Raw genomic sequence first — 13,760 nt, 5'->3', positions numbered from 1 at the left:
GACACAAGGATGAAGCTTGATCCACTTTTCAGCAAAGTTTTTATAGAAAAAAAGGGGTTTCAAAGTGAGTGGCCATATCAATTCTTCTTGCATTGCACTCAAGTAAAAGTAATTAGATCATTCTGGTTTCATTCTTTTCTTTCTTCCAAATTGGAGACATCAGAGATCAGACATTGACATAGACCTTTGCGTGAAGTAGAAATAAAATATACTTCTTATTACATTTAGTTATTTAATTAATTAAAATTCATTAGAAAAAAATATTATTCATATAGGTTAATTCTCATTCTCATTCTCATCATTGCATCATGCTCCATTGTGAGTGAGAGAGAGAGAGAGAGAGAGAGAGAGAAAGAAAGGGTCTTCTTATCTCAATCTCAATGTAATTCAGTTCTGAAGAGTGAAAAGCATAGCTCCTACCATAGTAAGTTCTTTACCAAAACAACAAGAAGAAATTGTCTTCTATGCTTCAAACTCATGAGAACCTTAGCTTTGAATCGTATTTGACTAGAGAGTTCAAAAGCGCATTCTACTGTTCTGTGTTTTCTTGTTTTCCTTTTTTGTTTTAATCTTTGTCTATTGCTTCTGAGAAAATCGGAATTTTTCTGTTTAGTGGTTAATGTTTGATTGGGAAGAAAACATGTGAATATTAGTTTGATTTTTTGAGGTTTCTAGTGTAGTAACGGAAATTAAAAATGAAAATATAAAAAGGGTAATCTTTACTTTGTTCTATATAGAAATTTCAGGTTAGCAATAAATAAATCCGATTCCAGGTCAAGAACAAAGAGGGTAGGTTGATCACAATCAAGTTTCTTTGGGGTTTATCTGAGTAGAGGGTAGGTCTTCAAATTCGTTTCCTTTTCAACTTCATAGATGCAACATTCAATTCAGTTTAATGGAGTTAACAGACTGAGATTTATTTGTTTCTTTGTGTGTTTTGGGAATTTAAGTTTGTTTTTGTATATATATGATTTTAGAATGTTTAATTTGTTGTTGTATATTTGTTTTGGTTCCAGGGAATACTTGACTTAAGATGCCAGGAAAACCCGAATCAGACGAATGGCGGGCGAAGCGAAGCCAGCAGATTCAGTTTCAAGCTTCCATTTATGCTCAGCCCTGGTGGCGCGGCGGAGCCGGTGAGAATGCTCCAAAATCATCATCAGTAGATCAGCAGTTGAATGGTTCATCAGCCATGAATGGTGGCACAGTCACAACACAATCAGAGACTAATGAAGTTGTTGGTTTCAATAAACAGATGCAGTCTTTGATTTCTCAATCACTACCTGGAATTGATAACTCAGGTGTCTGTATTTTGGCATAATGCATAGATGTTCTGGTTTTGAGTAAGTATAACACTTTCCCAAATCGTATCGGTCCTGGATTTGGCTTCTCTAAAGTGAGTTTATTGGTAAAGTGGGAAATCCAAGAGGATAACTAACATTTCATCATTTGGTGAGTCCTATACATGATGAAAGCTATTGATTTACCATTGGTTATTCATTAACAGTTAACAGTTAACAGTTAACCCTTTACTTTATCACTTTATGAACATCAACATGCTTACTTTAGAGGAGCCATATTCGTCCCTTTTCTGTCCCATTAATCCCTGCTCAGAGTGTGTGTCTGTGTGTGTGTGTTAAGATCAAATGACAACGATGTCAATTTAAGTATATGTTACACTGTTGAATAGCTTTTTGCTTGTGTAATTGTTTTAAAAAGTTCAACTGTTGGATTAGAAACTTATATCTTATAGATCTATATCTAGAAAATTTCATGTCAATTCATAATCATTTGCTATACTTTTTATATCCTTAAAAATCAACATAATATATATGTTCAGAATATAATAAACCAATAGTTCTTCAGTTGCATGCTTATTGATATGCGATTTCTTGAAATTTGGTATAAATGATCTTTATATATTGTGATTTAATGGTTAAATTGTTAAAATATACTTCCGATTAAGTTATTGCCTATCTTCCACGTGGCAAGAGGTGATTAGTGAGAGGGGAGAATTATTGTTTTGGTAGACTTGAGTTGAAATAACTTCAGGTCAGTTGCAATTTTGCTACTGCAGTTTCTCCAACCAATTGAAGTTCTCACATTTAATAGGACTCTTTGTCATCAATGAGTTCCATGACCTTCAAATTAGGGTTTAATTGTCATAAATATAAGTAACTTATCTACTATATGTAACCTTTTTGAAAGGGAGGAATTTGTATCTCAAATGATGGTTTTTGGTTAGTTAATTGTCTTTTTGTCTTGGTTTTGGTCAAAAGAAAAAAACGGTTATCATTTGATCTATGTAGCCGGTTCCACCTATTGGGATAAGAATTTTGATTCGTTAACTGTCTTTTATTTTCATTTTTTATAAAAAATAATAATAAATAAAGTGCAATTGAACCTAAATAGAATATAGGTAGGGAATTGCATGAGGTGCATAGTAGAATTACCAGGAACTGAATTGTGCTTTTGCATATACACTGGAATGTATGAATATGATATTTATAGAAATTTTGATTGTTGTTCTCAGGTGGAGATGTTACCAAAGAGCACCAGAACATCAAACATGCTTTTTCCTCAACCCCATTTACCATGGGAAAACACCTTGGTCCGAATTCCGAGACTGAAAGCATTGGTCATTCAATTGTAAGACCTTTGGAACTAATTTTTTCAGTCATATGCAACTATGGCATGATCCTTTGTTTACTGAGTTTATAGTGCATAAATCTATTCCATACTGTTAATCTTCTTTTTCTTTGTTTCTCCATTTTCTTATTTTTCGGTTTACAGAATCTGGAACCATGTGTTTGTATAGTATACACATATATTATGTTGGTTTAAAAGTAAAACAAACATAATAGGAGTTCTGAATATGATGCAGGTTTTAACTTCACAAGCTTATTTTGATGCACATTATGGTGGAGGCTTGACACCCTATGGGCAACAAACTATGGTATACTATCTAGGATTTTCCGTACAGTGTTTACGAAAATGGTTATCACTCGAACACTCCTCTCTCTCTCTCTCTCTCTCAGATATTCTTTGCATAAATAGCAGACCATAATTAGGCATAGTTACCAAAATTGCTACATAACAATAATTATGCAAACAAGAAGACATGTCTTATCACTTGTTCACTTAGAAGTAATGCATTTCAGCAATGCTAAAACTGTAACAATAAGCATTGAATGCCTTTTTGTTCTATTCCATTCTGTAAGCCGGATTCTTCACGTCCTTTAGGCGGTAATCGCTGCAAATGTGTTACCTTTCAGGATGGTTTTCCTTTTCTCTAATGGATTTCTGTTCTAAGTTATATTCAATATTCTTATTCAATCAATTTAGTGAAATGTTACTTTATTGATGATTTATTTCTAGTCCTAACAGCTGTTGCCATGATTCTAGATAAACCCTCAGCTGTATGGGATGAACCATGCTAGAATGCTTTTGCCACTTGAAATGGAAGAGGAGCCGGTTTATGTCAATGCAAAGCAGTATCATGGTATTCTGAGAAGAAGACAGTCACGTGCTAAGGCCGAGCTCGAAAAGAAAGTGATTAAAGTTAGAAAGGTACATTTGATATCCAAATTTTGAAGAAAGTACCATCTTGAAATGAATGATTCTATTGCTACGAGAATGGGGAGCTTGTAGATTTTAGAACACTTTAGGAGTTTTGAATATCAGAAGAACGTAAAAGTTCTGTTACTCTTGATATGAGAGTTGAGTTTATGTATTAGGAAAAGTCACCTGAACATCAGTTTATCTTTAAATATGCTTCTCCGTTCCACGACGATTAGTAAGTGGAATGATTCTGCATAAGCATATCTGGTATCAACTAGTCTATGATGATAACATTTGGATCATACTACTTCTGTTACTTGTTTCGGATAAAATCTGAATCCATACTTTTCTGGGTGGGCAACTTATCCATTTTAAGATTACCTTCACAAAGCATAAGTGTGACCTAAACAGTTTGGACTTTGGACACATAGGATTTGAAATTGCTGATATAGGAGGTCCTTTATGATTAGATGGAAATTTTCAATTTTTTTACTTCAAATTATATACTGAGAGTCTAGAAGAGGAACCTTGGAGCAATAGGTGAGTTGTCTCCGTGTGATCTCAAGGTCATGGGTTCAAGCCGTGGAAACAGCCACTGATATAATTATCGGGTTAGGCCGTGTACATTACACCCTTTGGGTGCGGCCTTTTCCCGGATCCTGCATTAACACCGGATGCTTTTATACTGTGTGAGTCTAGCATTGTGTTTTTCTCTGTACATGATCATGGTCATTTAGTGCGGTAAATATCACAAATGACCATGATGCTTATTGAGGCTTCATCATTCCTCACACTAGTAGGTGTTTGAGTGAATGTTTTGCATAACTTTAGATCTTTCATTTGTGTCCAATAAGTGATATTTATTACTACTGATGGTTGTAACTTGTAACTTGTTTCACTAATTTCTTTTCTTTCAGCCATATCTTCATGAGTCGCGTCACCTTCATGCTATGAGAAGGGCAAGGGGTAATGGTGGTCGCTTTCTTAATACAAAGAAGCTTGAAGGCAACAACAACAGTGTAAACCCCTCAATGGAATCCGGAAGCTCGCTTTCCGCGGCTCCTTTACATTCCAACAATGATCACTATGTTGTGTCGCAGTCCATGGTTCACGACATGGAGAAAATGCAGAATTTCACCATTGGTTTCCATGGTAGCAATGGTCTGTCCTCAATGTACCATTCACAGTTTAATGGAAGAAATGAGGGACATTGCTTTGGTGGAGAAAGGCAAGGCATGCTTATGCATGGAGCCCCAAATGGGGCTATTGAATGACACCTCCCCCCAAGTTGGTGGTTCCCTCTGGCACATGATGACTCTAAAGGTAACCTGAAAACACTTTACAACCTTGTCTATTTGTTCTAAAGATTATTGTGGGTAAAAGTATTCTAACATAGTAGTATTTGATACATATACATGTATAGCAGACATGGTTTTAATCCGAAATCAAAAGCATGTCAACAACCTTATCATCGAGTTTTATTTTGATGCACTGATAGTGTTTTACAATGTCGTTCAATCACATCATTCTTTCAAATGACTATTCATTCAGTCAATGTAAAGGTAGTTATTTCTGCGGATGTGCCGTTACGCGATTGAATGCACATGTAAAACTGTTTTACACTAACAGTGCATAAAAATTAAATTCCTTGTCATTTTGAATATAGAAAGTTTTTAGTAATGGAAACAAATATAAGACATACCCATGATAAGAAGTTTTACAAATCTACATGTAAATAACTTTATACTTTGAAACTTTCCTTTACATGATTAAGAGTGTTGTGTGTTTGTCCATTATTGCTTTGAATCCTATATAAGGCTAATATTGTTGCAGATGAAGTTGGTGAGCTTTGTCTCATCCAACTTTGGAGGAGACCACCGTTACAATAGAGAGTTTCATCTCAGGCAACTCATTCTTGGCTCAGTTAAATGGTGAGATCAATAAGGAAGGTTCATGGTTCAATCCATGCCTTCTTTGGTCTCCCTTTATCTCAATTTCCCTTCACTAAATCCATTTGTAAAATGGATGAAGGAAAGAAGAAAAATAACTTTGATTTCTGAACTGTTTGTGACTTGGATGTGGACATATAATATTTAAATATGGGAGATATTAGAAACTTGATTTGAATGTTCATAGAACCGTACATTGACATCATTTGCGTGAAAATTTCATAATATTGTGTTTCTTGACATGCATCTCCCTTAATTGGTGAGTATTTAGTGGGCTATACTTGCATATTTATATGCTTGTGTATTTTTTAACATTGATAGTAATGATTGATGAATGTTATTAAATATTAAAAGTATACATACTATTTTTTTCAAGTCATTATCTATACAATAATAGAGTTGTGCTAAGTTAATTTATTTCAAATCATATTTATGAAATAGAAAAGGTTTTAAATACTAATGTATTTTTAAAAAAGTTATAATATGTACAGGAAAGCAAACTCAATTTAATTTTAAAATCTTATATTTTTATTAAAAAGTATAAATAATATTAAGTTTGTATGACCGAAAAAAAAACCATAATAATTAATCTCTCATCATTTATTTTATAAGTGGGATAAAAAAATATGAGAGAGAAATTATTTAAGAATGAGAAATTACACTTTACTTTCTAAAGTGAAAATTCAAAAGCTAAAGGATTCAAATTTTATAATTAACCATGTTCTTAACCCAAAACAGGTTTTCTTCTAATGGAATGTTTAACACACACAGTCACAAATGTACAGAATCAACAATCAAGTACAAAATAAAAGAATTTTGATTTTTTTTTTCTTTTGCATAACATACATTACTATGAATTTTATATTTCACTTTCTGAGTTTAATCCAAAATTTGAACTCGATACAACCTTTATGGAGGCCAACAAATCTTCTACCATGTCACTGCCTCGGTGACAAAGAATTTTGACATTTGAAACCAAGTTTAACGGCGTGTTTGGTAAATACATTAAAGAGAATAAAAGTGCGTTTAAAATATTTAAAAAATTGTTAATTTTTATATGTTATTTTTAATTTTATAAATAAATATTAATTTTTATTATAATAAAAAATTATAACATNAAATGGATAATTAAGTCATTTATATATTATATATACACTTAATAAATTATTTGTGACATTATCCTTGTGTCATGAATCTCAACTATTGCTCTAAACATCTAATGTCCAAATCTGAAGAATCTCATCACATTATTCAGAAAATCTTTTTTGTTCATAAGCTTTCATGATCTCATCTATCATCTATGCGTACTATATCCATTTCAGATGGCTTCCCTTAATGTATCAAGATTCTAGGACCATAACTCATTTTTTAATTATAATATGACAGAAAATGTGCACTGTCTCCATTTCAGAATTAAAAGTTTCCTTGAATACATACACTGGAAATTAAAGAAACAATTTGATAGATTAGAGCTTAATTCTAAATATTATTTTAGCATTGCTATATATACAAGTTGTATGTGATTCATGTACTAAGTACTAACCAAGAAGTTTTCAATCGCAAGGTAGGTTCATTTATTAATATATTTTTTTTCGTATTGTATTTTTCAATTTAATTTTCATATTCGATTTTCTTTTATTTGTTTGTTTTTCTATTTATACAAACTCAAATATGTTATTTGAGTAATTTATAAATCTGTTGTTACTGAAGGTAAAATTATGTATTGTAATGTTGAGTAAGAAATTAGTTAACTCAAATTTAATTAGAAAAAACTCATTTATACATTTCTTGAATCTACCTGCCACTCATTGGATTCTTTTCCTTGAATTATTAGGTTAACCATAAAAAACCTCCCAAATTATTCAAACGCTAACAGAATGCATCCGAATTTTACTATCGACAAAAATGTCTTCAAATAATTTTAAAACGCGATAAAAATGTCCAACAATAAATATATATTTTAGAAAATGTTTGAGATTGAATTTTGATGCAATTTTTTGCAAGTATGATTATAAAAATGAGATATTATTATCCTTAAAATTTGGTAATTTTTTTTAGTATATATTTTTTTATTAACAACCAATAATATTTTTAAAAAATCATAAAAAAATATATATACTTAGCAAAAAAGTCACCAAATTTTAAGAATAATAATATTCTATTTTTTATTATATCAAAATTCAATATCTAAGACATTTTTTAAAAATACATATTTACAGTTGGATATTTTTATTACGTTTTTAAATTATTTAAAAGCAATTTTATCGATAACAAAATTTGAATACATTTTTATTGGCATTTAAATAATTTAAAGACATTTTTAGTAGTTAACCCTTAAAAAAATATGCCTCCACATAGAAGCTATAGCTATGGACACATTACAATATTATAATTGTTACAATGATTTAATTAGGCAAGTTTGTTCTCATATAAGTAGTTACATACGGTCTAAATCAAAATCAAAATCAAATGTGTGCAACAATTTGTGGTTGCAATTTTACATACATAAATTTTCCTTTTCTCTTCTAGCTCTTCGATATATTTTTTTTTTTTTCACTTCTCTCACACTTCAAAATCATGTTTTGTTTTGAAATGTCAATTAGAATAGAACAACAATGTGCTTCACTTTACTAGAACATTCAAAACAGAGAAACAACTAAAACAAATGGGTCTTAACTAATATCAATCCAAATGTTTTTTTTGCCTTAGATATTTACATTTCCATGGAACATCATTCCTATAGTGGCACTTAAGAATGGCAACCATTATTATTGTCTAAAAAAAATACACGGGCTCGGAATAAGCCATGTTTAACAAGGATTTTTTTTTAATTATAAATTAAAAAATAATTATTTTTCAAAAATAAAATACGACTTATTCCTATGTACTCTTGTACTTTTCTATATTTTATTTTTAATATACAAGAGTACATGAGAGTACACAAGAGTACACAGAAATAAGTTGTATTTTATTTTTTAAAAATAGTTATTTTTTAATTTATAACTAAAAATTTTTTGTTAAATATGGCTTATTACAGTGTAACATGTATTTTTGAAGACGAGTGTACTTTGGTGTTGGACTGATGCGGTCTCAAAGGTTTATGATGCTCATAGTGGTTATTTGTGGCTCAGTAAGAAGATGTTTAGTTGGGAGAATAGGGATAATTGACTTTGGCTTTGGCGTCAACATGTTTCAAGCACAAATTTTTGGCCTGACTATGTCTTCGGGAGGCTCTTTCCTATTGCATTTCGTTTTAGGAGGGGCATTTCGCACACAGATAGTTGTCCACGATGTTTCTTAGGTCAGGAATCGGTTTTACATTGTATTCGGGATTATCCAAAAGCCCAACTTGTTTGGCAAGCTTTAGGGATCTCCGATCAACCAGTGGATTTGATGAGTTGGTTCTTATATAATAGCAAACAGCGCCCCTTTAGATTCCTTTCTGGTCTATGGTGGATTTGGTGTTCGAGAAATAACGAGATATTTCATTCTCACCAGCATTGGACCACAGACAAGGTGATTGGTATGGCTTTGTCCTTAGAAAAGGAGCTTCGAAATATTTTTGAGTTGCAACGACTATCTATCCCCTCAACCATTAATTGTGATGCTAGCTATACTGGCAGTGGTGCTCGAGTTGGTTTTGCTTGTGTTAGCAGAGATTGAAAGGGAAGGTGGCAACGAGGCTGTCGAGTTGGTTTTGCTTGTGTTAGCAGAGATTGAAAGGGAAGGTGGCAACGAGGCTGTCTGGGAACAATTGAGAGTCCTAGCATTTTGCAAGGAGAGTTGTTTGCTATTTGGAGAGGCTTTCTTTTAGCATGGGACTCGGGACAAAGAGACATTATATGTTCTTTTAGCATGAGACTCGAGACAAAGAGACATTATATGTGAGACAGACTGTGTGGAGGCTTTTACTATTATCAATAATTTACAATATTGCTCTGGATTTATTGATCCTTTGGTGTTAAAAATCCGAGATATCATGTCTTAAAAATGGCGTGCTGATCTTCGGTTGATCTTGAGAGATGCAAATACAATAGCAGACATCATGGCAAAGACTGCAATGAGGACTATTTCTCCCTAAGTGAAACTTCCATTGCCTTAAAAAGAGTTTGAGATTCTCCCCAAATAGAGCTTCCATTCCATTACCTTAGAAGGAGTTTGAGAGTAATATTCAACAGCACCGCCTTTCTTAAGCAGTTTCTTATTTTTTTTTTCTTTCTTAATTTTTGTTTATTTTCTTTTAAGTCACCAAAAAAATATACTATTTATAAATCTATATACTCTTTTGAAAACGATGATGATGATATGGATTAAAAACGTATATTTTAAAAATTTTAAAGAGTTCGGAGAAAAGTACTCCATAATTTTTATAGAATTCGGCAGTGGATCCGGCAAACTTGTCCAAATCCCAAAAAAAAAAAAAACGTGCATTTCAATAATAATAAAAAAAAAACGTGCATTTCAATAATCAAAGCTTTTTTTTTCGGACAATTTGTGGTTGCAATTTTACATGCATAAAATTTCCTTTTTGCTTCTAGCTCCTCGATATTTTTTTTTTCTTTTCCACTTCTCTCACACCTCTCTGCCTCTTCAAAATCGTGTTTTGTTTTGAAATGTCAATTAGAATAGAACAATGTGCTTCACCTTACTAGAACATTCAAAACAAAAAAACAACTAAAACAAATGAGTCTTAACTAATATCAATCCAGATGTTCTTTTTTTTTTTTTTTCTTTTGTTTTGATATTTACATTTCCATGGAACAACATTCCTTTAGTGGCACTTTGCTCCTTCCCTTGAAAAAAAATCTGTCACAATTGATCAAATACTTCATTAGGACCCTCAAAATAAAAAATAAACAAAAAAAAAGAGATGATATTTGTAAAGTCCAGTACACAAGCTAACATGCACTCCGTCTCTGCCCTTGGATGGGGTGTGGAATCTTCTTAAATGAATAAATACCACCACATCCAAAGGCGAGAGGTTAGAGTGCACACTTAGTGTACAAGGCAAACATGAATAACAAAACCTTTTTTCTGGAAAATTTGCTAGAAAGCAAGAAATGTTAAATTGTAGAGTCCAATATCTCTGCAATTAACCAATATTACAGCTACAATTCAAAGTGTAAACCAATAAATAGCAGTAATTATGTTAAAATGAATAGAACCACATCCATACCATTGTTGGTTTTTCCTGAACTCAGTAAGCACGGGATATATGTTCTCGAATGCTGTGTAAGTTTCATCTCTCACCTAGAATATGGAAAGAAAACAAAATAAATAATCTTGGGAACAAGTACATCAAAACCAAAATGAGAAGAACAGACAAAAAATACGAAGGAATATTACCTTGGCACCTGTTAGCACAATTTTCCCAGAGACAAATATAAGCAAGACTATCTTAGGCTGCTTCATACGGTAAATTAGCCCCGGAAACAGCTCTGGTTCGTACTAACACCACAAACAGCAAAGTTGAAGATTTATTCAACATTTTCTTTAACTTGATGACATGGGAATTTATTGAACATGCAACTTGTTTCATGAATACAATACCATTCATTAAGGTTCACTATTTCCCACCATGTTACTCATTAAAATATCATACACAAGAAAGAAATATAGCCTTCTGCAGCGTTCAATGAAACATTGAGCATAGCCAGACAGCAGCAGCATCACATTAATAACTAAACAAAACCAGCTTAAGGTTGTTCAATATCAGTTTTGCATATGGAGTTCAATACATGTCAGATCAACGCTCTCAATAGTTGGAGAAACTAAAATTTAGACAACATATAGTTCTCTATATATAATATCTCACAGGGTACATAATTCCATCTCGATATAATTATTTTTAATGTAGAAGTCATGAGATACCCAAAACCCATTAAAAAAAAATAATGTTAAATAATAAGTTAATAACTTACACTTGAGAAAGCACCATGGGAATATGCAAGACCCTCAAGTCTTATGGGGAACTTGACATCACAAGAGCCAACAATATTCTGAATCTTAAAATCCTGAAGCATGAAATGAGTCAACTAATATTAGATATAACAGTAGAGATTGAAAATACTTCGTAAACATAACAAGATATAACAGAAGTATTACCTTAAATTTGGCCGGGAAACCAAGCTTCTGGATAATTCGAGCGTACTAACGGAAGAAAATGCAAAATTAGACGATGATACAAATTTTTAGGAATAAAGAGCATCCTAACCCACCCACCCCCTCTCTTTCAATATGAAGAAAGAAGGCAAATGGATACTCATGCACATGCAACGAGGATGAAAACAAATAAGAACCTTATTCTACTCCAAACGACAGAATGAGCAGGGTTATAGCCAAACTATCACAAACAACATATTTGACCCGTCTAATTAAAGCTCCATTTCACGGATATTCAGTAACATACAGGATAAATAGAAAAAAATAATGCATACCTTCCTTGCGGCCAATTTAGACTGTTGCTCACTCTTCGCTCCAGTACACACCTAGCCATACCAATGGAATTTAACATTAGGAATGTAAGCTAAAGCTTAAAAGAGACAAATTCAACTAAAGTGACAAGAATCATCCAATCATGAATAAAATCCCAAAGCAAGAGCATTATTGAAATCATGGCAGAATACAATGAATCATAAGATGATCAATTAGCAAAAGTAGTAGCATATAAAAAAATTCACCACCGTTTTATTTGAGGACAGTGATATCCACTACCAGCATTTATAACAGAATACTAGGTTAGTTTAAGGAACATACCATCTTGCCAGAAGCAAAAATGAGGGCAGTTGTTTTTGGTTCTCTGATCCTCATAATCACAGCAGCGAAACGCTATAAAGGATGATAACACAACTATTAGCAGAGTGTACAAGGTTAATTATTGATTTTGGATCAAATATAAACATATGTTTATATGTTTCGAATATAATGTTTATATGTTTCGAAAAGCAAGATACATGGACAAAATGCATGTAGTTCCTAAGCAAACCATAATTATGATAGAGCAAAGTGTTTGTACAGCTTAGAACAATATGCATAAGTTAAATTCAACATCAACTAAGTGAAACTTGCCTTGGGATTGTACTCTGCATTACGAGCTTGAAGTGCAATCGTTTTAAGATCCAACTTACAGTCCAAATTGACCGTTGATACAATATTTCTGGGGTACAAATAATTTGGTTATCAGATTATAAAAGCAAAGTGATTACATATTCCAAGATAAACAACAAAACTTTAACACATAAAGTCAGCTACATAAACTAAACCTCATTAAAGTGTTCTATTGTAAATTATATACAAAGACAAAATTATGAAGATCAGATAGATACTCACTGAAGGGTAGGCACAATCCCAGAAGGGTGCTTGGTCAGATCCACTGGTTGGCTACCCTCCAATCCTTGGTCAGCCATGTACCCTAATAATTATATAACATTACACTCGGTCAGTACCAAATTTTCATCCTCGTTTTTTTTCTTACATAAAAGGACCTCTCCTCCCCCACCCCCAAAAAAAAAAGGCACCCAGATCTTAAAATCTCCCCAAAATAAAAAAACTAGGAAAAAGAATGAAAAATCTAATAGCTGAACAAAATTCTTACCACAATACAATATCTTGACCCTTATTCATAACACGAGGAAACATTTTTACCGAAAGAACCCCCAGAAAAATGAAAAGGAACTCAGATCCCATATTTCCCCAAAAAGAATTGAGGAAAGAAACAGTCAAAATAGAAAACCTAACAACTATAGACAAATTCCCAAAAATTCTTTGTTCTCCTTTTAATTAAATATAAAATAAAAAGAGGGGTTGTATATATATATATATGTCGATTGAGACAGAGCAAGCGAGATCGGACCTTTGAGGGCAAAATTAGGTTCGGATTAAGGTTATGGGTAGACGAGAATCTACAAATTTTGAAAAATTGAAACTTAATTGAGGAGGGGAGTGTAAGAGAGAGTGGAGAAAGCGGGAAGGATTCGAAAGAACGGTTCTTTTATATGAGAAAGAGATGCGATGTTATATAGAGGGAGAGAGAAGATAGATTTGGGAACAAGATAGAGAAAGTGAAAGAACTAAGAAGGTTTTGTTCGTTGGCTGTGTGTTGCGGAAAGATCTGGAGAGCTGAAAGGGTAAGAAGGACAAAGTAGCCGCTCCAACCTCTTATTTATAGAGAGGTGTTACTATAAATAACCCTTTCACACTCATAGAAAAAAAAATAATAACCCTTTCAAATCGGTAAAAAATTTGTTCGAG

The 13,760-nt window shown here is 32.6% G+C and overlaps 2 protein-coding genes across 9 annotated transcripts; one reads left to right on the top strand and one right to left on the bottom strand.

Moving 5' to 3' along the window:
- LOC107612920 (nuclear transcription factor Y subunit A-1) lies at nt 246-5,802 on the top strand. 5 transcript variants are annotated; one of them, XM_021109869.1, is made up of 8 exons: nt 274-424; nt 747-836; nt 1,017-1,136; nt 1,256-1,301; nt 2,534-2,649; nt 2,885-2,956; nt 3,406-3,570; nt 4,479-4,869. In XM_021109869.1, the coding sequence occupies exons 3-8, from the start codon at nt 1,107-1,109 to the stop codon at nt 4,833-4,835; spliced, it is 786 nt and encodes a 261-aa protein (XP_020965528.1). In that variant the 5' UTR covers nt 274-424; nt 747-836; nt 1,017-1,106; the 3' UTR covers nt 4,836-4,869. The 5 variants fall into 5 exon arrangements, with proteins under 5 accessions (XP_016170194.1, XP_020965527.1, XP_020965526.1 ...); XM_016314708.2 differs by lacking the exon at nt 747-836 and adding an exon at nt 5,395-5,802 and having other exon boundaries at nt 246-424; nt 1,017-1,301; nt 4,479-4,884; XM_021109868.1 differs by lacking the exon at nt 747-836 and having other exon boundaries at nt 246-424.
- On the bottom strand, nt 10,036-13,674 carry LOC107613529 (TATA-box-binding protein). 4 transcript variants are annotated; one of them, XR_002352972.1, is made up of 11 exons: nt 13,363-13,674; nt 12,840-12,921; nt 12,579-12,666; nt 12,267-12,338; nt 11,948-11,998; nt 11,616-11,660; nt 11,432-11,524; nt 10,857-10,958; nt 10,687-10,760; nt 10,541-10,596; nt 10,036-10,318 (listed from the first exon to the last, which is right to left on the bottom strand). XR_002352972.1 is itself a non-coding variant. In XM_016315570.2 (10 exons), coding segments are annotated over exons 2-10 (603 nt in total). In that variant the 5' UTR covers nt 12,917-12,921; nt 13,363-13,673; the 3' UTR covers nt 10,078-10,315. The 4 variants fall into 4 exon arrangements, 2 of the variants coding, with proteins under 2 accessions (XP_016171056.1, XP_020965525.1); XR_001614065.2 differs by having other exon boundaries at nt 10,043-10,316; nt 10,538-10,596; XM_016315570.2 differs by lacking the exon at nt 10,541-10,596 and having other exon boundaries at nt 10,078-10,316; nt 13,363-13,673.

The sequence above is a fragment of the Arachis ipaensis genome, chromosome B08 (assembly GCF_000816755.2).
Source record: "Arachis ipaensis cultivar K30076 chromosome B08, Araip1.1, whole genome shotgun sequence".
In the NCBI taxonomy this organism is placed as follows: Eukaryota; Viridiplantae; Streptophyta; class Magnoliopsida; order Fabales; family Fabaceae; genus Arachis; species Arachis ipaensis.
This window is presented reverse-complemented; position numbering and strand designations above follow the sequence as displayed.